This window comes from Strigops habroptila, chromosome Z, assembly GCF_004027225.2.
Source record: "Strigops habroptila isolate Jane chromosome Z, bStrHab1.2.pri, whole genome shotgun sequence".
Lineage (NCBI taxonomy): Eukaryota > Metazoa > Chordata > Aves > Psittaciformes > Psittacidae > Strigops > Strigops habroptila.
The window spans coordinates 41,726,629-41,750,772 of NC_044302.2; the positions used below are offsets into that span (position 1 = coordinate 41,726,629).

Sequence of the window (24,144 nt, forward strand, 5' to 3'; positions counted from 1 at the left end):
CTTTTTTTTACATTACAGGAAAGAGTCTACATTTATCAGTTCCTTTCCATTTTTTTTTTTCCTTATTCAGAACAAAGACATGCATGACTTACATAGACCAGATGAAAAGCAGAGTACATCAGAAAGCGATTCTCAGTCTGAAATCATGTAAGTAAAATTATTTTTCCTTGAATTTACTTGAGCTTAACCTGTATTTACTTAATTTGGGTACAATTCTAATTGACCATAGTATGCTGGACTGGATGGTAGATCATGATAACTTTTGAGTAGCAATGCTTTGACCGAGATTTAAAATTTTATGTGGGAACAAGGAGGAGGACTTAAGTAAGCTTAGAAAAAAGCTAGCCCCTCTACAACAGCAACAGTAAAGCTTCATTCAGACGTTTTAAAGTAGATTTCACTGAAAGCCAGCAAAGTTTATTTGACACTCTTTGCATTAAGTAGCATATCTTCTAATATCAGAAAGATGTAATGTAATTTTTTTAAGGTTATTGCTGCATTACCTATGCAGTCTGTGGTGTTCTTGAAGTACATCTTGGATCATATAAAACTTTGAGTTTCTCTTTGGTAATAATATGTACCACCTCTTTTTATATCCTAAGGAAAACTGAAATGCCAGTAGGCAGAAGGCGTTTGCAAAGACCTAAACCCAATTTAGTGAGATCATCTGTAAAGAGAGAAGCATCAACACAAAAGAAAATGGAGGCCGAGACTTCATCTTCGAACCTTGTGGACGCTGATGAAAAGGTGAGAAGGAGGAGCATTGCTTAATATGCTATGCTCTTGATGCTGTATCAGTTTTCATCAGTGCTGGTATTGTGGACCAGCTACAATCTAATAAGTAGTATTCTGAGAACTGCTTCTGAGGTATCTGCACACTTGTCCAAGTGTAATATTCCTTGCCTCAATTCCAGTGCTCTGAGGAAGACAGTAGAAGAAAGAGGAATGAAGCCACAGAAGTAGAGAACACAGCTTTGGATACTAAATCTGAGTAAGTATTGAGATCGCTTTTCCAGTCTTCTAGAATGAACTAACCACAATTGTTGATTTATTCTACATAGCGCTTTTACAAAAAGACAACAATAATTGTGAAGTTTTAATACAAATCTTAAATTTGACTTCGGAATTTTGTTGGATGGTGTCAAGTGGTACCGTGGTAGAAGGCATATGCTTATTTTTTTGGGAAGCTGAGGAAAGCATTACTTTACGGAGTACCAACTGTGCTTGAAATTTGGGAGGGGGTAGAGGGAGAAGTGATAACTATGCGTTTGGCTTCCTCCCAGCCTCAGTTGCCAGGTAATAGCTCTGCTTCTGACACTTGCAGAAACACCTGTGATATGCAGTCTAGTTATATTCCTCCCCTGTGTGATAACTTCATATTTTTTTAATAGGTAGGTAAATTGTGTTTCCACACTCTGTAAGTCTAAAGAAGGTTTGGCTTTTTTGTGAGGAAACTTGCATAAGTTTGTGCAAATCCTTCCAAAGACAGCCCATTTACACTAAAGAAAGCTGTGGAAGTCATTGAATATTACATAGACTTGAATATTATGGAGTAAATGTCACTGTTGTGGATCCTTTGCGCAGAGAACCTGAAAAAAATGTAATTGCAAAGGCAATAGTTAGAGGATGTCGACAGAGATTTAAGCCTAATATTACAAGAGCATCTGGAAAGAAAGAAGAGCCTGAAAAAGATGCAGGAAATGATACAGTGTCTCATCCACAGCCTAAGGAGGAAACTGAAAAGGTATTTAATAGAGTAAATTAGCTGGAGGTAATGTGTTAGCTAAAAAGCTGCTGGATAAAACAGCAATGTATCTTTTTAATTTTTTTCCCCTGAGTGCGACCAGGAATCAGCCACTTACTTAACCTGCAGTGAGTGTGTGGTACTGTTTAGAGGCCTCAGCTAAGCTGGAGCTTGTCACTCAAACAGTAGATACCAATAATCTTTCAGGTCCTGCAGCAAATACAGCTTTAGTTGTTTGATATAGATTTTACTGCACCTTTCTGACTGTGTAAAAAGTACCCCTGTAATTGTCTGTGTCCGTCACAAGCAATCCACTTTGTATCCTGTTACAGACAGTTGCCTGGTCTGTTAGGTAATGCTATACTTTATAAATGTAAGAAAGTTAATGTCTTAATGTTATATTTCTATTTAGAACACTGACCAAAGTAATAGGTCTGATGCTACCAGTGAAGAAGCTGCAGAAAAAGGTGGTAAAGTCCTGGAGACAGTGCCTCAGTAAGTGTGTGAAAAATGACAAGATATGCTACTCTCCAACAATTTGCTATCTCTTTCACTTCTGGTAGTATTACATACTATTGTAATTACAGAAGTTTCTGAAGGAACTTCAGGAATAAAACAAAAATTGAGGGAAGAATAGGAATCTTTTTAATGCATGAAACAAATAGATTAAATATTTTTGGTTTAAAAAAATAAAAAAGCATTGCTTTTAAATGAGGTGTTAGTCATGATAAATGGAGAAAAAAGTCCCTTGAAAGCTAAAGCAAGTCTTCTCTACTGGCTTTAATAGTGAAAAGCATCAATTTCAGTGGCTAGGTATTTAAACAGTAGGAAAAATTTCAACATATGAGCATTTTAATGCACATGTTAAGAAGTGTTTCCTATATTTCTTTTCAGTGGAGAAATGGCAGCTGTAGTGTAACAGGAGAAATGTTTTACAGGACAGATTGTTTTGAGAGGGATTAAAAAAATGGCTAGTTTGTAGCTAATATTTTTACATTAGTAAGATTTTGAAGCTATATATGTATTTTCTGAATGTTTGTGATTTTTTAACCCTTCATTAAATTAGGTCCATCTGCCTCTAGACCAGATAGGAATACAAGAAGAGCCATTATGGGTCAGAAAAAGGGCTGTCTAGTGTGGTATCCTGTCTCCAGTGGGAAAAGAAAAAGAACAGGGCAAACATAAATTTAAACTTGTCAGGTACTTTTTCAGTCTCTAGCAGATATACTTCTAACCTTACTGTTTCATGAAGTTAGTAATGCATAGCTCTGTTTTAGATAAGTGTATGTTGTTTAAAATTAAAAAAAAAAAAAATCACCAAGTCTCCTCTCAGTTGCATATGTGGTATGTAATTGTGGATCTTACATATTTCTGCAGGTCTAATGGAACAGCTGGTTTACAACAAGATGGCAAACAGAGTGTGCTGAAACCAACACCTCTAAAGAGAGGCAGATTGCAGAGACCGAAACCAAATCTAGGAAGAAGTGTTGTAAGACAAAAAGACCTGACAGCTGAAAAAGCTCCTGAAGAGGAGAAAACTGAAGGTGGAGAATTAGAAAAAGGTGTGATACACCATAAGGATGAAATCAGTGATCCATGCCTTGAAAATGTAAGTTTCCTGACCAGTTGCTTAGGCACTGTTTTGATAAGTCCTAAGTAGAAGCCTATAGTATCAAAGATCTGGGTACATACGACACAATTTGTAAGCATAGCCTTATCATGATTTGTTTATCCTTTCAGAATAAACTGAATTGTCATAAAATTCCATCATGCTTGCACTTGGGTTTTATTTTACATGGATAGATGGATTATATCTCACTTGGTTGTGTTATTTGTGATACCAGATCGGAAAAGAGAAGTGCAGAGAAAAGAGGTCTCTTGGAAAAGAGACCACTTCAGATAGAAAGTTAATAAAAAAATAAGAAATTTTTACTTTTAAAATATCTAGTTGGATGCACAGGAAGCAAGAGGCATCTTTTTGAGTGTTTTTGTAAGAGATACTAAAATAAACTTTTTCCATTTCCACTTGCTCTTCTAAAAGAGAGGTTGAGCAACTCTTTCATCTTAGAGTGAAACTTTTTCCTTCTAGGATGTGACAGTTCATGAAGACACTCAGCCAGGCAATGTGACTTTAGAAGGGGATGTTTCTACAGATTCTGAGATGAACTCAATACAGGAAAAGTCCTCTGAAGCAGAAAGCTGTGAAAATGATAAGGGATTGTCAGATATCTTGAAACAGGTTCCAGATTTCAATACAAGGTAAGGTTATTTTTTAAATGGAGAGAAATGGTTCAAAACCACCGATATCCCTAGGTATTCTTGACTTCTACATTCAACTTCAGCATTAAAAACAAGTTCTATATGTATAATGAGATGTTTAATCAAGACAATACTAAACCAAACAAAACCCCAAGAGTTCAAAAGCACTAAATATGTATGCCCTTGGATATTAATTTGATCTTTAGACTGTGAGCCTAATGTTCAGTTCCGTAGTTATCTTCTCCATGTTGGTCCTAGCAGTGCATCCCAATGTGTTTATGTAAAGGGTTTGGTTTTTTATTAAATTGTCCTTTAAAAAAACCTCAAAACAAAACCCACAGCTGTGCTGTAAATCTACTGCGTAGTTTTAAACATGATTAGACAAAGGCATTTTTAAAATGTTTATACTCTCAAAGCATGCACCAAGTTGTTCTGAAATGGCATCTTTTTTTAACTTGCCTTTGCTCACCTATTTGTAAGATACACAGGTTTTTGACAGTGTTCAAAGTGCTTTTATTGGGTCTTTTTTCACAATATAATTAACTTTATTATTCCTTTAAGGAAGATAAGGTTTTTTATACTTGGCTACTGTATTGAAGAGAAATAGATACAAGCATGTCATTCATGACTTGGAGAACCACTGTTGTCCTATGCCTTCAGTTGTTCTTTTTGTTTGTTTTTCTAGGGAGTCTGGTCCTCGGAAGGAAGAGGAGAAAGCTGTTGTATCAACAGCTTGGCTACTAAAGAGTCGATTCCAGAGACCAAAGCCAAATTTAAGAATGACAACTAGTAGAAAGAAAGTGCTGGATGTAAATAATACAGGTGTATCACAGGAAGATACTAACGAGGAAGGAAGTTTGACACAGTGTGACAGTGAATGTAGCATCCTTCCTGATACAGATGTAAGGCACTTTTTATCTTTTTTCCCTATTTTAGTTATATTTGAACTTTTGGGTTTGTGAAATTAAATACTGATGATTTAAGAAATACAAAGTTAATATTTTTTTAATCAATTTTTTCAAAAGCTAAATTTTTCCACATGAAAACTATACTTTCTACTTGGTTGTGTGCGAGGAGAAAAAGATTATATTCATTCTGTATCTCTTGTTATGTGTCCAAATGTCTTTCTGACTTGAGGTGGCCTTGTAGAGTTGACAAGGAAAAAAGAAAAGTATTAATAGAACATGGCAAAGAAGAAATCTAGATTTCAAGCTATTTTGTTTTAAATGAACAAATTTTGTGTTTATCCTGGAAAGACTAGGAAATTATTAGTGAGAAGTTAGAGGGTTTTTTCCAGGGAACACTTCAGAGAGTGATTAGTACTGGACTTTGTACTAATTGTACTGGACTTAGGACATCATAATGTCTCCTTTTGGTTTAGTAGCATGACTTTTCCCTGGTTCTTGTGTTTACTTCTTTCAGAATGCAGGAAACCATCAAGTCCTGCAACCATCGGAACTCTTAGGAAAGGAGAAGTCTGTTGGCTCTCAGGAGGTTTCTGAGAGCCCAAGCTGTAAGTCACCAAAGAAATTTTCAAGATCAGAGGATGGCGAACTCAAGTCTTGTCTACCCAAAATTAGCCAAGATGACACCTCAGCCACTAACGCAGAGTAAGGGCTTAGCTACTTTTGTTTCTTGACTTATACAATGAAAGTATTTTTTAAAAGGAAATCGTGTCAATGGATTGCCAACTGGCAAAGAAAATCTAATAAAAACACTGAATGAAATCTTAGTTCTCATAGATTTGACACTAGTGATACTAAAATTCCAGTTACTTCTACGCTAAACACTAAATTAATGAGCATTCATTTTACAGCTCTTTCATAATCTGAAACACTAGATTCATTTCATGTAAGCAGAGGAACACTAGTTTGCTATCAGAGAAACCATGTGAAAATTGCTTTGGCTTTATAGTAATAGGCAGGAAGTTAATGCCTCCAGTAAGTTCATTAATTCTGTTGTGGAAGTAGATAGGAGACCAGTGCTTTGAAATTGTTGTGATCTAAGCCCAGCCAGTAACTCAGCACCATGCAGCTGCATGCTCACTCCCCCACTTCTTTCCCCCTGGCTCCTAGAGGGATGGGTAGGAGAATTGAAAGAACATAAACTCCATGGGTTGAGATAAGAACAGTCCAGTAACTAAGGTATAATACAAAACCACTACTGCTACCACCAATAATAATAATGATAAAGGAAATAACAAAGGGGGAGACTATAAAACTAAAAGGGGAAAGGAAAAAAACCCAATAAACAGCAGTGCAGCACAATACAGTTTCTCACCACCTGCCAACCGAGACTCAGCCTGATCCAAGCAGTGATCTACCTTTCCGGGTGACTCCCCCCAGTTTCTATACTGGGCATGACATGCTGTGGTATGGAATACCCCTTTGGCTAGTTTGGGTCAAGTGTTCTGTCTCTGCTCCCTCCCGGCTTCTTGTGCCCCTCCTCACTGGCAGAGCATGGGACTGAAAAGTCCTTGTTCGGAGTAAGCACTACTGAGTAACAACTAAAACATTGGTGCGTTATCAGCACTGTTCTCAGACTAAAGTCAAAAACACAGCTCTGTGCCAGCTACTGAGGAGAAAAATAACTGCCGCAGCTGAACCCCAGACAGAAATATATGGTGAAACCAAGTTTTGTGTTTGTAACTTAAACTCAGCTAAACTTTACTTTTACATGGTTTCTTTTAAAAACTCAGTTGTTTTTTATATTTAAGTATAATGGACCTGTGTTTGTTAATGATGTGCTTTTGTATTAAGTTGCGGATTTATTTTTTTTCTGTCTGACTTTGCACTGATAGCAAAAATAGCACTGGAGAACGTAAACAAACACCTCTTCAACCTGCCCAATTAGTGCGGCGCAGATTCCAGAGGTACAAGCCAAACTTGGTAAGAGCTGTTGTAAGGAAAGAGTTACAAATATCAGAAAAGAAGATGGAGAAGAATCCTGAAGCAGAGCAGTCAGTATTGCAAGAAGATGAGTCTGCCAGTACTCTCATCGTAAGTCTTAATAAGTGCTTTGTGTTCAAAAGAATGGTTCCAAGTTGCGTGTTCTATTTTATGAAGTTAAATTAGAACATCTAAATTGCATTCCATGAAGCAGAGACGCTATACTAGATGAAAAAAAAATCCCCAAGCCCTGGTATGTTGAGGTATTGCAGGTACCTCAACAGACACTTTACTAGGCACTGTAAAAGGTATTAATCCTTGAAAGCCATCCAATATGATGAAATCAGTGAAGTCTACAACTTATGCTATTAATGTCTTCTGGAATATGAAGATCTGATTTTGATGTGATTGCATTATAGAGAAAAGGATTATGCAACATTTAAGGTAAACACTAGAATAAAGATGTGTTTTATATTGCAATACAAAAATATTACCTTCTTTGTTTATCTTTCCTGGTTGGTTGGATGAATCAAATCTGTATTGAGGAATCTAGTATAGAATATCAAGAGAAGGTATAGGATAACTATTTTCCTGGTGGTTGTTGGTTTTTTTGGTTAGATTTTTTTTTACGTCTTATTAATTTGGTAAGCTTTGGCTTCACCACAACAGTCCCTGACACTCCTCTACTTTACACAGGTAAACTGAGTCATTCACCTACATGTATCCCCACAGACACTTTACTAGGCACTGTAAAAGGTACTGAAATCCTTGAAAGCCATGCCAGTATGATGAAATCTCTGTAACCCTTTTGGGTTGCTCATGAATCATGCCAGAGGTGTAGGCATGACTGCATAGACTTGCCTTAGATCTCAAACATAACTAAGCTTTCTAAGAGTGACTCTTCTTTTTTTTTTTTGAGTGGTTATATCTGTTTTGTTCTTGCACCTATGTAGACCTAGCTTGGAGTACTTGTGTGCCATGTTCCCAGAGAGGAGCACAAGTACACTGCATCTGTAATCTCCCTCTCGGTGCCACAGTGTCAGCTAACCCCTAGCTGAGATAGTTGTTTGCATTTCAGCTTTAGCTATTCTAGACCTGTGGACCATGCATGTACATCTGCTCTGTGCTGTGCAAATCTGTAGAGCCATAGCAGGTCTGGTACTCCTCTGTACTAATAAAGCTGTCATGGACCTGGAGTGCTGAGGGATGTGTTTGAGTGGCTTATTTGTGGAACTAGTGTGGCAAATACACAAATAAAAGGCCTTACGAATATGAGGTTATAGTGGCTTGCATGTGTCTGTGCTGTGCTCTGCAGTGTCCAGTTTTAAAGGGTTTTTCCATTTGCCAAAGGGTTTTGTTTCCATAGAGTTGATTGAATGCTAAATAGAACTGTGCTAAATAGAACCCATAATGCTTAGGTGCATATAGCATTTAAGAGCCTAATTCTAGGTAGCCCAGGACTAAGACTTCTGTTCATGCTTGTCTGTAAATTGAATTACATGCTTAGGCAGATTACTTTCAATAAATAAAAGGTGATTCTTTTCTTGGTTCAGATTGGTAAAACAGTACAGAGATCCCTAGTTTGTATGTTCTTATACAAGTTCGGTTTAGTAACTTGCTTGCTTGTTTTTTCTTCATGGTTTTTTTTTTTTTTCAATTGCAAATCAAAGGTTAAAAATGAAGCTGTATTGTGTCAAGCAGATGTATTGAGCAAAGAGGAACAGGAACAGCAAGAGATGCCTCAGCTGCCCTGTATTTCTGAAAACATACTGTGTGAACAAAGCAGGTGAGGCTAGAGTTCAGCAAAACCGCCCTTGAAAAACCTTTGTCTGGTGCATGAGACACCTTTGCATATGTCAGTTCTTTTGTTCCTTGTTACCTGTTTTTCCCCAGTGTTTAATTTTCAGTGCCTATAGGCAGCTTCTTCCCATGTTTTCAGAGCACACTTTTAGTTGAGCTGAACTACCTGTCATTGTTTATCTTGGTACATGATCTGCATGAGCTCCTAGGTCTTTTGGACCAGTAACATGTAGCAGGTTAAAATTGTGCAAAATGTCAGAGATCTGTCTTTTGTTGGTCCCAATGTGCTCTTCTATTTTACTGCTGTTCTTGTTAAAACAAGCTCTTAAGCATTTATTAGACTGCAGATACTTTGATGTTGGTGTGGTTAGCAACACGACTGTTTGCTTTATTAAGAATGCCTTGACAAAGAAATCTTTTTATTCATCCTTGCATGTTAATGATAAATGCCCAAAATAAGAAATATGTATTTGAAAAGATAATTGTCTCAATTTTAAACAAAACAGTGTATCAGTCTCTAACCCTTTTGTATAACTGTTGATTCAAACATAATCAATTCAGAATTGCTTTTTTCCTCTCCGAACCAAAATCAAGTGACACAATTTTGTTTTGTTTTGTTTGTTTGCTTTAAATTCACTAGTGCTGAAAAATCCACTTCCCAAGAAGGCAAGCTGGGTGCTCTGGGATCAGGACAATTCGTAAGGAAAGTATCTCCAAGAATTAGGCCGAACCTAAAAAGAGCACATAGGGAAAAAGAATCTCCAGTGGCACAAACACTTGCTGCTCCAGTTGAGGAAGAAGCAAATAAAGGAGAAAACCTGCCTGTGGTAGAAGAATCTGAGGAACTTCCTTCCTCAAAAGTGAGAATCCTGTTCGGATGTTTCTGACTATACTTTCTGATGCTTGGTTCTGCAGCAGCTGTTTTTAGGACATCCAAATAAGCTGTTTAAGTGCATAAATTAATTTTAGACTAATAAGAATACATGCTTGTTTAATATTTGCACTCTAATATGAAGTCTTCAAAAATTGTTAGTGACACATTGTTAATATGTAGACTTCTGTTATCAAATCTAAAGATCTCACTTAAACTTTGAAATTTCAGTCATGTTCATGATACATGAGGTTACCTACATGTCATATTTGTGTTGCTGGGTTTCTTCTGAACTCCTTGGTTGTTGCTCATGGAAGTTTTTAAGTGAAATTTTGTCTCAGGTTAAGGTCTTGATCACAACTTGCAATGCTTTATTTTACAGGTGATATATATTGTGCTAATTCTGTTTGGTTTTTTGTTTATTTGTTTATTTCCCCCTCTCCTCAACTGAAAGGATGACATGGAAGTACCATTATCTGTGGGGAGTTTAGGCAAGGATGACAACCTAGACATAAATCTGAAAAGTAGGAAGTCACAAACACTCTCTTCCTCTGAAAAATCACCTAACCACCACAATAAGGCAGAACAACAGCTATCTGAAAATACAAAAGGAAGCATTCAGGATGCCACAGAAAGGTAAAGTTTCTTGTTGGCAAAATACACAGTTTTTAAAGAGCTTTTTTTATTTGCCCAGTTGTTTTCATGCAGCATTGGCTTTTTGAAGTGTAGATTCTGAGCTGTACTAGATACTCTGTGAAGGTCACTAGGTGGCATCCTTAGGTAATATAAGAATTTTTAACAGACTTCCCAAGGCTGTTTTCCTTTTTAGAAGGTACTTTGCAGGAGAGAGTAGAAGCAAATAATCAGAGTTTAGCTATCTGAATTTCTCAGACAGGGTACAATTCTTAGGGTACAATGCACTAGAAATGTGGACCGTTGAAAGGAAGACTGAGCAGTGCCTTTTGCAATCACTTTAATTGCGAAGTGGTAGGTAGAGTAACATGAAATAGTTTGCTGTCTGAGATGTATTCTGAGTCTTCACTTTTCTTTCCAGAAAGAAAAATTCATGCAACAATGTGCAGTGTCCTAGTTCTTTGGTGGAGGGGATACTTTTTATGTACGTGCCATATGAGGCAGATAGTGACATTTAAATGTAATGGTTCTGGATTATGTTATAAGCTACATTTTGTTCAACCTCAGCAGATACAGAGCAGCCTCAAATCAATTTACTTTTGCTGTTTTCTGAAATTAGCTTCCAGTTTCTGTCTCTGAGCCTCTGTGTAAAATCTCTTCCATAACTTACATCGAAATCATATCCCAGAGTCTTTGTGCTAACAAAAAAAGGGCCTTGCTGTACAATCCTCTTGGCTTCTGTGATGGCAGAATTTCACAGAATGCTTGAGGATAGAAGGGTCCTCCAGAGATCATCTGCTCACACAGGGTCACCTACAGCTGATTGCCCAATACCTTGCCCAGATGCCTTTTGATTATTGCCAAAGATGGAAACTCCACAGTCTCTCTGTGTAACTGTGCCAGTGCTCAAAAGTATTTTCCACTGTATTTTCCACTGTTCAGAAGGATCCTCTTGTGTTTCAAGTTTGTGCCTATTGCCTCTGGTCCTGTCACTGGGCACCACTGAAAGAGCCCGGTTCCGTCCTCTTTGCACCCTCCATTTAGGTTTTTATATAGCTATTGAAGAGGTCCCCGTGAGCCTTCTCTTTCTCCAGGCTGAACTGTCCCCACTCTTTCAGCCTTTCATCATGGGAGAGATGCTTCAGGCCCTTCAGCATCTTTATGGGCCTTTGACAGGTCATCTCTAGTATTTCCATGTCTCATACCAGGGAGCCTAGAACTGGTCAAAGTAGGGCAGATGTGGCCTCACCAGTACTGCATGTGGGGTAAAGATCACCTGCCTCAGTCTGCTGACAATGCTTCTCTTAATGCAGCCCAGGATACCATTAGTCTTTTTTGCATCCAGGGCACATTGCTGGCTCATGTTCACTACTTGGTGTGCACCAGATGCTCAGGTTTTTTCTCTGCCCTGCTGCTTTTCATCTGGGTGGCCCCCATCATGTCCTGGTGCCTGGGGTTGTTCCTCCCCAGGTGCGGGACTTTGCACTTTCCCTTGTTGAACTTCATGAGATTCCAGCCAGCCCATTTCTCCAGCCTCTCCAGGTCCTTCTGGATGGCAGCACAACCTTCTGGTGTATCAGCAACTACTCCCAGTTCTTTGTAATCTGCAAATTTGCTGGGGGTACACTCTGCCCCATCATCCATATCATTAATGAAGATATTGAACAGGATAGGGATTGGACGCAGTACTGACCCATAGGGTACACTCTTAGTTACTGGCCTCCAACTAGCCTGTGGGCCACTGATCGCAGACCTCTAAGCCTGGCCATTCAGGCAGTTTCAGTGCACCTCCTTGTCTGCTCCAGCCCAGTATGGGATGCATCCAGCTCATACTTCATCATGTCTCTGTCCTGGGTTCAGCTGTAGCAGTTATTTTTCTCCTTCTTAGTAGCTGGTGCAGTGCTGTGTTTTTGACTTTAGTCTGAGAACAATGCTGATAAGAACCGGTGTTTTTAGTTGTTGCTAAGTGATGCTTAGCCTGATCAAGGACTTTTCAGTTTCATGCTCTGCCAGTGAGGAGGGGCACAGGAAGCTGGGAGGAAGCAGAGACAGGACACCTGATCCAAAGTAGCCAAAGGAATATTCCATACCACAGCACATCATGCCCAGCATATAAACTGGGGGAGTCACCCGGAAGGCCCAGATCGCTGCTTGGATCGGGCTGGGTATCCGTCGGCGGGTGGTGAGCAATTGTATTGTGCAACACTGCTGGTTATTGTTTTCTTTTTGTTTTCCTCTTTCAGTCTTACATTCTCCCCCCTTGTTATTTCCCTTATCATTATTATTATTATTGGTGGTAGTAGTAGTGGGTTTGTATTATACTTTAGTTACTGTATTATACTGTATTATACTTTATTATACAGTCTTATACTGTATTATACTTTAGTTATTATCTCAACCCATGGGATTTACATTCTTTCCTCCCCATCCCTCTGGGAGCTGCGGGGAGGGAAAAAGAGGGGGAAGCAAGCGAGTGGCTGCGTGGTTCTGAGTTACTGGCTGGGCTTAAGCCACAACAGTCCCCTATGAGGATGTATGCGGAGATAGTGTTGAAGCCTTCCTGAAGCCAAAGTAGCCACTATCTACTGCTCTTCCTTCATCTATTGAGCCAGTCATTTAATCATAAAATGTTATCAGGTTGGTTAAGCATGTCTTCCGCATTGTAAATCTATGCTGACTATTCTGACCTAATTTTTTGTGTGTCTGAAAGTGGTTTCCAGGATTAGCTGTTCCATCACTTTCCCAGGGACTGATCTGTAGTTACCTGGATCCTCCTTCTTGCCATTTCCTGAGATGAGAGTTTAAAAGCCCAAGATTTCTGTGTTGCTGATCTGCATGTGCTTGAGCAGATGTAAGAATTTAATCCTGTTTAAAAGCAGTAGTACGACTTCTTAATGTTGTTTTCCTTCAAAAACATTTTTCCAAAATAATCAGAAAGGCCCAGTACTGTAGAAAAGCAAGTTATCTGCTTTTCACATTGTTTTTTTTCTTCCCTTTTCTTTTTAACTTCACCACCTAAACAAATAAATGTGCAGAACATGAGTTCATTTTTAGGTGGAAGTACTAATATTTGGTAGCAAGCCAAGCTTGTAGAGTGTATGTTTTGTAGTTCCTGAGAAGTAAAATTTGAAAAATATTTTTGTAGGTCCAACAATAAACTAAGTTCTGGAGAAGAAGGTAAACAGAGTGATACAAAACCTTTGTATCAAGTGAATGAATCCCCTTGGTGCTCAAGGCCAAACCTAATGAGAGTTACTAGAAAAAGAGGTTATCCTGAAGAAAGTGAAAACAGAGAAGACGACAACTCTGATAACAGAAATGCAGAAGAGTGTTTGATTTTAGAAAAACCAAGTGTATCAATGGTAAGTGCTGATCTTGTGTTTTGAGCCAATTTATCTCTCAATTCTTGTGTTTAAGTTCTAAGAACCACAGGTGGTTCAGAAATCCAGTGTATGTATGACTGTGAAAATTTAATGTGATTTTTTTTTTTTTTTTTTTTTTAAATTCACTGTTGGAAATGATGCTGAATAAATGGACTTAGAATCTGAAAAACTGTGGAAATATTTAATGTACACTGTTGTCTTCAGTTTTAGAGTTTATATGGTCAGAAGTCTGCATTATCATAAATACATGCCTACACTGTTACCAGTTAATTTAATAACTGTTATTAATTGAACAACAGAAATTAAGGCAGCTGTCTAACATTAGATACTACCTAAAATGCATATAAGTATACTTACAAGTTGAAGTGTATGTGAACAAAGTTCAGATCTTCCTCTGCTTAAGTTTGCTCAACAGGTCTAACCTAGCCCAGATTAGTTCCTTCTCTGTCTTAACTTTGCAATACTTAAATCAAGTTTATCCGGTGTTCCTTATTTTCTAGATGGATGACTAAAATCTCACAGTTACCATAATATTTTAGCCCAGTAGCTGTAATTGGCAGGACTGTACTTGCTGACGATTTTTGTGTTCTGGGATATGTTTCTGTGTGTGTGCTTTGATTAATATTTAAATGCTGCTCTGTAAACTGTTGTAGTTTTTTCTTCCGAATTTGTTCCCAGGGCAGAAAATATTTTTTATTTTCCTTCAGATTATTCTTTAATAAGTAGTTTTAGAAAATTATTCATCTTTCCAGCTTCTGAAGAGTTGCTGCTCTTGATGAGCAGAGCATGGCCTTGATCTGTTAACAAACAGCAGCTCTGGCATTATAGATAATACCATCTAATGACGCTTCTGCTATAGAGCCCAAAATTGAAGAAAATGGGGAAAAACGTCCTAAGCTATCAGAAATGACAGCTGGGCATGTTTTCAAGAACCTTAAATTTAGTTCTTTTAATCTTTTTGTCCTCAAAAACAGTTTAAAATGTTTGGCACTTAATATGGCAGTAATTGTCTCCTCCATTCAGCTAAAATCTAGTAACACAGTGGAAGCTGCATCATTCTTGGAAAATACAAGAAAACACAATTTTACAGACTCGGTTGGAGAAGCATCTTTTAAAAGAATGAAGCAGGATAGTAGACTCCAGTCTCCAGAGTTATCATCAGAGAGTGAAAGTCAAGTAGAACAAGAAGATTCTCAGCTTTCTGCCTCAAAGGAAAAAAAATCAGACAATCTCACAAGGTAAAACAACTAATTTTTGCTTGTAAGCTCAATTTATTGGTTTTGGCTTTTGTTTTAAAAATGTAAGTATCAGCCATTATTTTGCAGCGTGTTACATGAGGATGTCAGTCATTGTCTTTCATTCAGATGCATGCAGATTTCCCTATGTCTCTTACCGTGCGTGCACTCTTATAAAATGGACACAGCCAGTACTCCTACCAACCCATCCCAGGTCCACCTGTGATTTCAACAGGAATTCCTGGTTTTAAAGGGGAAGACTTTCTAGTACCAGTATTCGGGGCACAGGGATTGTGGGATTAATCTAAACAAACTGTGGAAATGTCCTCTGCTGCTATTTGTTTCCCCTCCACAACTGTTTACCAGGGAGGATGTTTTTTGGTGGAAGTTTGGAATTACTTTTGAGGAGGGAAACAGCAGCTGATGAGGGAAGAGATTGCTGTCTGACAAACTGGAGCAGATAATTAGTTATCTAACAGTCCTAGTTTCTAGACGTTAGTCTGGTCACCTGAAGTGTGGCAGTTTGGGGCTCCTAGTACAGCTTTAGCAAAAGAGAACTGGAAACGTTCCCATGAGATAAAAAGCATTTGACTTACACATCCCTCAAAATGAAAATTAATTCATGCTTGTCTAATCAAAGAATTCTGTATCTTGTAAATTTAATTGTGCAGCTTTCCAAAGCTCTGAGACTGCTTAATACAGATTTACAATTAGTATCATGTGCATACATGAAGAAATTAGGATTTCTGATTAAAGGGTGTGTGGATGCATTTTTGTCACTTTACATTAGGAAGTAAATAGATTGTATTGTTGGTCACAGTGATGCCTTTTTATTCATTGAGTCTGTTTTGGTTTGTAGTACCCCTTTGTTTGAAATGTGTTGGACTTTGTTGTCTTTTAAACATGCTTTTGTCCTTTACTTTAGAAAGCAGTCCAGGAGGCCATCAAAACAGATAGTGCTGCCAAAACATGTCTCTGAGCTAAGAACTGCTGCCTCTTCTTCCTCTGAATGTGGAGCTGATTGCAGTGAGAAGGGGAATCAAAGGCAAGAAGTTAAACTGAGTGTTACTAGAGGCAAAAGTCTGAAAACTGTACATAGAAAGAAATATGGGAAGGAGCACAAAAGTTCAAAGATAACCTTGGTGACCCTCCGGGCTTCTCAAGAGGAGGAGGAGGAGGCAGATGACTTTGAGCCTGATGATGAAGATGAATGCTTTGCACCAGAAGAAGTAAACAAAGCTCCAGTGTTTGTTCCTATAGGTCTTCGATCTCCAAAACCTATTCCTGTTCAGATAGAGGAAACCATGGAGGAGGTATCATGTAGCTGTGTCCTGCATGTGTACTTTTGTTTTGATTGTTTAAAAAGCTTTTATTCCAATAGAATCTCAGAATAATTGGTTATTATCCCAGTTTAGTTCAAGTTGTTAAGAATGGCACAGAGAGTAGCAGGGATGTTACCTGGCACATAGTTTTGAGCAGAATACTACATCAGTCTGAGGTCCAGTTATCAAAATGTACAGGTTTTTACTCTTTGTGGACAGTTTGCAGAGTTGGAAACTTTAAGCCTAGAGTGCAGGCCCAGGTTTTAATTATGTTCTTAGACTAGAATAGAACTCAAGATTGTTAGACTGTAGACAGACTTGGTATCACATCTGCTAAGACCAGTCACTAGAGAGGAATTGGCATACTTCTTGTTATCAGGGAACTGTTGAGGTTTAGGACTCTGTTCACGGCCCTTGAGGGGGATTGTGTTCAGAGGTTTAGACATTTTTCTACTCTTTTTCCCTATCTTTGCTTTTTTTGGCCTTTCTAGCCTTAGTGATGTGTCTTCACAGCTTTTTTTTTTCTTTTTGCTTTGCTCCAAATCTGTTTATATGACCTGTTCAATTCATGCCTTAGGTCTTCATACTACTTCTTTCCACTCACTCCAGTTCTTTTTGCTTACTAGCGAGATTTTTTCGTCTCTTCTCATCGAAATCTGGATTTTATTTTTTTTTTGGTCTAGTGAATTTATCACACTGTTTCTTTCTCTTGGTGAAAGAGCAAAAGATTTTAAAGCTCAGTCAAAACACCAAGGGTGACTCTAGAACAATAATGGACAGTAAAGTTACTCCACAGAAAGTTTCGATGAATCCCTTCATTTCAAAGATGTGGAATATCTACCCTGTGTGTTTCCTTATTTAACACATAGGAGCCAGGAGTACTAGTAAGGAAGGAATATGGTTAGATATCTGAGGACTCAGCTGTTGTCAAGTTTAAATAGATCAGTGGAAAGTATCTGTAAAAAGTGCACGCCTTTGAAAGCTGTTCAGATTGAGCAATGTTTTCCTAAGAACCTCATTAGAAATATCATAACCTTTATGCCAAATTTCAATTCCTTGTTTCTGAAAATATCAAATGTCTGAAGCTCTCAGTGAAAAGACAGTGTTAAAGAAGAAGAATAATAAAAAAATACAGGTAAAATAACGGGGGTGGGTGGGAAGGTGTGTATTCCCTAGTCTGTCTTTGGAAAAAGGCTGAGCTATTTTTCCTTCCTGAAGACTTAAAAAGCAGAAAAAACATGAAAACTAGCAAAACCCATTTGAAGTAAACTGCCGTCATGAAAGATCTCAGCTGCATAGCTTAGTTTGGTGGAATAATAAGCAACTAAACCCAAGGTCTTAGGTTGTCTGATGTTTCCAGTTACTAACAAGCAGCACTACCAGTTCTGCCTCCAGTTCATACAACTGCTGCCTTCTTAAATCAGAAGGTATGTAGTGTAAGACTTGATTTTTGGCAAGGATCCCACTAAATGTTTAAGATCTGCTAATTATATGTGGTTTATAAAAACTTGCATTTGACAGATTTTCTTTTAGGCTGAGGAACTGAAATACTTTTAAATTTATTTTTACAGCTGGAAATACCTGTGAATATACCAGATGTGCAGGTGGCTACTGATGCTGAAAGTCTCTCTCATGCATCTGTCCAGCCAGTGGCACAAAGGGAGGGAAAAGTAAGCACCTCAATGGCAGTAAGAATGTTTTTTGGTTGGTTTTTTTGTTGTTGTTTCATAGTACATATAAAGTGCCTGTGCCTGATTGCCTTCTCTGCTTGTAACAGTATAGCTTAATAGACTCTTAACTTGTCCCATACAGATATAAGGACACAGCTATGGAAAAACTGTGTGAGTGAATATTGTTAGCCTTTAAAATACCCATTCAAAGCCAGGGTAAACTTTGGACAGAGAATTTACCTGTAATTTAAGTGCGTAATTAAAATTGTGCATTCATCTTATATAGAACCTTGATACGGTTTTTCTTTTATTTAAGGAAACAACCATACATGAAAATCCAGAGGTGGACAAAGGTAGGTATGAAACAATATTGTTAGTATCTTTCCCATTAACTTGTTACCAATATGTAGTTACTCTTGCTCAAGTTTTGAGGTTTATATATCTTATTAAAAATACCTGCTCATGAGATACTAGATGCTTGTATATTTTGGAGGAGATTTAAACTATTTTCTTGCTGTTCTCTGTCAAGTAGGGAGACCAAGCATTGCCAGGTTGTGTTTCCTGGGGTCAGAATTGCCTTTTGCCATCTACCTCTTTCCTGTGCTGTGGTAGTTGTCCACAAGTTGCTTGCTTGCCGCTTGGTTAATATGTGACTGAGTAATACAAAGATTGGGCAGTTTTGTAGCTTTGTCATCTCTGTGGTCTCTGACCTTAATATCCTAAATCTGTAAAATAGCATGTGTGACAGACTGTGATCAGAGTCTTCTAGAAGCAAATATTCTTTCCATGTGGGATTTTACAAACTCTTATGGATCTACTGATTTTTAGAATAGCTTTCACATTTTAAATACATTCTCAATACATCTTCCTAGAAAGCACTGGAGATTGCATGGGCCTACCGTCTTACTTGAAGGAGGGGAAGCCTACTTCGTTCTTTCAATTCATTTCAGTACAATAGCTTTGGAAGATGGAAATGTCTTTTTGAATATGAACAGTTAGTAGTAGGCAAAGGGATGTACGCTGGATAGTGAATTAGGAGTTGGGAGTCTAAATTGGGATAAAAATTGGGATCTACACCATAGGTTAGGCATTTCAGTGATTAAACTGTTACTGATTCCCACCCACCTGCTCTCCCACTCCTCTTCCTCAACAGGATGAGGGGAGAAGAATAAAATGAAAAATATCCTGGGCTGAGATAAAGACAAGGAGACCACTTACCAAAACGACTAACTTCGGGAAAACTAATTTAATCTGTTGCAAATCGAAATAGTATAGGATTGTGAGAAACAGATGAAAACTAAAAAGCAACTTTCTCTTCCTGCATTCTTAGGCTCAACTTCACACCTTCATTTCCCACTTCTCTGCCTCTTTTCCCCCAAGAAGCGCAGCAGAAAGGGGAATGAGGGTTACAGTCAGTTCCTAACAATCTCTGCTGCTTCTTCCTCCTCATGCTCTTCCCCTGCTCCAGTGTGGGGTCCTTGCTACGGAGTGGAGTCCTTCAAGATAGTCAGCTCCATCGTGGGTCCTCTATAGGGTGCAGTTGCTTCAGGGAATAGCTACCTCCTCCAGCAAGGTCTCCTCCACAGATAGCAGGAGAATCTCTGCTCCCACCCATGGGGCACCCCCTCCCGCTCCTTCTTTATTGTCCTGGGTTCAGCTGTAACAGTTATTTTTCTCCTTCCTAGTAGCTGGCGCAGGGCTGTGATTTGGCTTCAGTCTGAGAACGGTGCTGATAACACACCAACATTTTAGTTACTGCTGAGCAGCGCTTACCCTGATCTAGGACTTTTCAGTCTTGTGCTCTGCTAGTGAGGAGGGGCACAAGAATCTGGGAGGGAGCAGGGACAGGACACCTGACCCAAACTAGCCAAAGGAGTATTCCATACCACAGCACATCATGCCCAGTATATAAACTGGGTGGAATCACGTGGAAGGCCCAGATCGCTGCTTGGATTGGGCTGGGCACTTGTCGGCAGGTGGTGAGCAATTGTATTGTGCATCACTTGTGTTTATGGTATTTTTTCCTTTCCCTTTTTAGTTTTATATTGTCTCCCTTTATTTCCCTTAGTAGTAGTAGCATTAGTAGTTTTGTATTGTACCTTAGTTACTGGACTGTTCTTATCTCAATCTGTGGGGCTTACATTCTTTCGATTCTCGTCCACATCCTGCCCAGAGAGAGGGGGGAAGGAAGAGAGGGTGAGTGAGCAGCTACGTGGTGCTGAGTTACCGGCTGGGCTTGAACCACAAGGCTTATTCACAGGGCTGTTTCTGACACTTTTCCCCTCACTTTTCACTGCTGTGCAACATCTTCCCCTTTCTTAAATGTGTTTCCAAAGGTGCCACTGTCTTGGCTGGCAGGCTTGGTTGTCTCTTGCGACGGGGTCAGTTGGAACCAGCTGTGTCCAGAGCAGCCCCCATGCTGCCAACACCTTACCACATGTACCCAGTACACTATTAAAGGGAATAATGCTGCTGATCAGGTTTTTTACAATAGTTCTAATTTAGTGGATGAGAATTGCTGTCTCTCTCCAAGCATCTTGATCCATGAATGGCAACAATTAAAAAAAATATATACATCACTATATTGATGATAGTGTCAAACAAATAAATGGATTTGTGGTTAATGTGCTTGTGACTTTTAACATGTGTGAACAATTTTGCAGGAATTAATGATGGAAGCACCGAAGCTGCTATGACTTTACTTGCAATGGGTGATCCAATGTTCCAGTTAAAAACAAGCACTGAAGGTATGATCTGATTTATGGGACAAAGCCTTGATTGTACTTTGAGCCCACCTAAGAAGGGACGGAGCAGTGGCTATATAGCTCTTCCATGTGTTGCTGCATAGCAAGGTCAAGAGGCTTTTAGCCCTACTGAATTGTAATGCATATTGAGACTAGGCAATGCAGCTTGGCTGGAAAAAGTAAGGCACTTTGCTAGAAAAATGTTTCTGAGACCTGGTTTAGGAAGGACATGTTTGAATTAAGCTGGTCATCTAAATTGGGCAAAAGAAAGGAATCAGGCTTCAATGACCATAACTATCAGTCATCTTTTCAGGCCTTGAACCTCAAAGATAGCTTTTTCTGTCTAACTAGCTACCACCTGAAATTACCTGAGTTTAATCTCTTCTTTTTCTATAGTCTTCTATTTAGATTTGATCTGCATTCATTGGTTGAATGCTAGTTTCTGCCTATCAAAAGTGTGGCCTTAGGACTGTATTTACCTGGGATTTGAATTTGCATCCCTGCAGAATGCAGACTTTGTTAAACGAGATTTGAAGTTGAATACCTGTGAAACAGCTTTATGTATGTGCCAAACCTGAGTCTTTTAAATTATGCTTTTCTGTCCTGTTTCTTGTTCTAACCAGAATGGACACACGTGTTACCCACTCAAGATGAGTTGGACGTGGCCAGTAGCCCTGCCTGCTCCAGACAAGATAGAACTTCTAGTCAGCATTTACTTTCTTCAGACACTTCTACCAAGGAATTGGTCCCTTCTGAGGATGGAAACAACATTAATGTAGAGGATCAAAGAACTGGCACAAGAACAGACGTCGAAGAATATTTTGAGAAAAATGCTACAAATACCAGGTTAAATTACTACTTCATTTTCTTTAGGGATAGAAGTCTTCTGACACTGCTTACTTCTGCTAGGTTTATTTTTATTGAATTGCAAGCAGCCTTGCTTTAGCAAAGGTTTCTTGTTATATGTAATTCAGTATATAATCTGAAAAACCCTTCTTGTCTCTTTCTTACAACTTTTTTGAGACATTGGTGTATAATTTCGGGGATGTAGAACTTGTTCTTTACTCCTGAAGTTAACTTTACCCTGGTGGGGAGAAAAGAATATTCAAACTTAGTTGGTATGGATCATTGTTAATTACCAAGCTCATTTTCCCAAAGTACAGCTAATCAGGCCAAGGGAACTCGCTTATGTGTCACTGCTGCTGTGGGATGTATATCAAAGATTTAGAGCAGAGATGGCAAGGAACTGGTTGATCTTCTATCATTTTTTCATGCCTTTTTTTTTTAACTTTGCTCAAGCATTTGTGAATGTTGAAACAGCTTGATCGAACATCTTTTCAGAAAAAAAACTGCTGGTGATCATGTACTATTTAAAAGACTGTTTAACTTGTTGATTGCTGTAACAAACTATCAGATTATACTCCTCTGAAAAATAATAATCAAAGATAAACTATTTTAAATCCAGTGGTTCTTTTATTATACTATAACCAGAACTTTCTACTGTCTGATTGGCGTTACATTTCTGATCTTCTCATGTTTTTTAAGTATCTCAATTACTTGCTTTTTCTGTAGGTAGGGAACATCCTAGTTGACAATATACCTGACTTTTTCAATTCCCAGATACTCTTTCTTTTTCGTTCTGTCAAATAGTCTTCTGTCTCCTCTGCAGCCTGTATTTCAGCTCTTCATTGTCTCATCTACTCCGTCTCTCTTATCTCTTCTCTGCACTAACTGTCAAAAATCAAGAACTGTATTGATGGCATTTTTCCTTTTTACATGCAGTGGTAGCTCTTTGCCTACGGTGAATAGTGTGAGACTGACGCAAGGCAGGCTCTTGGAGCCTGAGCCAGCCTTTGGAGTATTGAGGTCCAATGAAAACATAAGTCAGAAGTCACTTAATACAAATGTACTTGTGGAACAACTAGAGCAAATTCAAAGTGGTAAGCCTACTTCTTATCCTGGGGTTAGTAATTTTGTAGTGTGTTTATATATACGCATCTATATATATAGACATTTTAATATACAAGAGCTTATATATAAAAATATATAAATATAAATATATATGTGGGTGTATATATATATACACATGCACACAAAAAAATACTAATTGAATTTTCATCCTTATGTATCCTAGAGTCTACAACCCTGAGAGGTACTGCAGAAATGCAGAAGGTGGAACTAGAACAGCTCAGGCCAGCTGCAGATGATTCTTCAGTTTTTCATGACTTTGCAACTAGAAGTATGGAACTTAACAAGCAAGCAGACAAAACTGAGAGGTAGGAAGAATCATCAGTGGATATTGGCTTTATTCCTGAAGTCTCTGAAAAATATGTAGCTGAAGGGCATATGTAGTATGTCTCTGTGGGGGAAACAGACATCCAGATATTGTGCTTACAGATATTGTGTGTGTTTATGCACATAAGTGTACAGTATAGACTGTTATTTTAAGGGTTTTCTCTCTTGTCGTACAGCTCTTAGAGGCAAAAATATTAACTTCTGTTTGCTGTTTCAGAACTTAGTAATCACTTTGCTGCTTGATTGTCTCCCATGAAACTGCATCTGAAAGGAAATGTTAAGGAGTTGATCAATTTAGAAATGTTAATGAGCTTGTAAGGCTTCCTGCTTGGTCATGCTTTTTCTAATAAGATCTCAATTAGCGATGTTAGGGAGGCTTTTTCCTGAAATAGTTTATTTAGACTTGTTTGAACATTATGCATTCTGTTCAGTAGAATGATCTAGTATTTAAATAGGTGACCCGTTTCTCTGTAACTACATGAGCTTCATATTAAATATGTAATTGTACAGAATTTATCCCATGCACAGACCATCTCAAACTGATTTCCAATTAACTAGATACATACCTTACAGAACACAAAAAGAGATGAGAGCTGCTTGTGAAAAGTCAGGAGAATTAAGAACTACATCACAAACACCTGAAAAATCTCACCTTGGACTAGAGAATTGTCCAAATCAAAGTTCTGTGGATGGACTTTCTGAGCAAAATCCTTATCCTCCAGAGCACAATATATGCACAATCAACTTTACTCAGGTAAAGAACCCCATTTAATTACAATTAATTTACTTAATTACTTTAATTAAGTCTAGAAGTGTCCAGTTTTCTGAAATCCTGTAGAGGAAGAGGTTTTACATGCAAATGTACTCTCCCATTTTAACGACCTGGTACTTCAGCTCGTGAATTAAACTTTCTTTATTTGCAAAGACATAACCAAACTTAATTTTTCAGACAACTTTAATCTTTGCAAGCCTCAGTTTATAGCATTTCAGCAATAAGTGCTAAAGAAATGTTAGCAAAACTTTGGGCAATTTTTTAAAGAGTTTTGATGGAAGAAGTTACCTAGGACTTGTATTCATTCAGTGTGACCTCTGTTGCAACCTGTGCAACCTATCGATGTGTCAAGGCTGATGTTATGGTAGAGCAAGGTACAAGAATGATTTGGGTCTTACAGGACTAGCAGAGAGTGTGAGAAGAGGCTACTTGCAGTAGAGTATATCTGGTTTTATCAAAGGAAGGAAGGAATGGATGAGTTGCAGAGCTTGGTGTTTTTCTTTGGCACTTAGTGGTTTTGTAATGGTT

The 24,144-nt window shown here is 38.3% G+C and overlaps 1 protein-coding gene across 4 annotated transcripts in view; it reads left to right on the forward strand.

Annotated features, from left to right (window-relative positions):
- BDP1 (B double prime 1, subunit of RNA polymerase III transcription initiation factor IIIB) overlaps window positions 1–24,144 on the forward strand; it is a 50,239-nt gene that overhangs the window by 15,313 nt on the left and 10,782 nt on the right. Inside the window, exons 13-35 of one of the 4 annotated variants that reach the window (XM_030469974.1) lie at window positions 71–147; window positions 603–747; window positions 915–991; window positions 1,585–1,744; window positions 2,157–2,239; window positions 3,122–3,353; window positions 3,834–4,003; window positions 4,689–4,905; window positions 5,426–5,613; window positions 6,804–7,002; window positions 8,562–8,677; window positions 9,332–9,551; window positions 10,017–10,198; window positions 13,341–13,557; window positions 14,602–14,816; window positions 15,739–16,126; window positions 17,707–17,823; window positions 18,122–18,158; window positions 20,469–20,552; window positions 21,173–21,395; window positions 22,332–22,489; window positions 22,684–22,825; window positions 23,403–23,598. In XM_030469974.1, the coding sequence (XP_030325834.1) occupies window positions 71–147; window positions 603–747; window positions 915–991; window positions 1,585–1,744; window positions 2,157–2,239; window positions 3,122–3,353; window positions 3,834–4,003; window positions 4,689–4,905; window positions 5,426–5,613; window positions 6,804–7,002; window positions 8,562–8,677; window positions 9,332–9,551; window positions 10,017–10,198; window positions 13,341–13,557; window positions 14,602–14,816; window positions 15,739–16,126; window positions 17,707–17,823; window positions 18,122–18,158; window positions 20,469–20,552; window positions 21,173–21,395; window positions 22,332–22,489; window positions 22,684–22,825; window positions 23,403–23,598 (3,843 nt within the window). The remainder of the gene's footprint in view (window positions 1–70; window positions 148–602; window positions 748–914; window positions 992–1,584; window positions 1,745–2,156; window positions 2,240–3,121; window positions 3,354–3,833; window positions 4,004–4,688; window positions 4,906–5,425; window positions 5,614–6,803; window positions 7,003–8,561; window positions 8,678–9,331; window positions 9,552–10,016; window positions 10,199–13,340; window positions 13,558–14,601; window positions 14,817–15,738; window positions 16,127–17,706; window positions 17,824–18,121; window positions 18,159–20,468; window positions 20,553–21,172; window positions 21,396–22,331; window positions 22,490–22,683; window positions 22,826–23,402; window positions 23,599–24,144) is intronic. The other 3 variants (XM_030469978.1, XM_030469975.1, XM_030469977.1) reach the window with 3 other exon arrangements.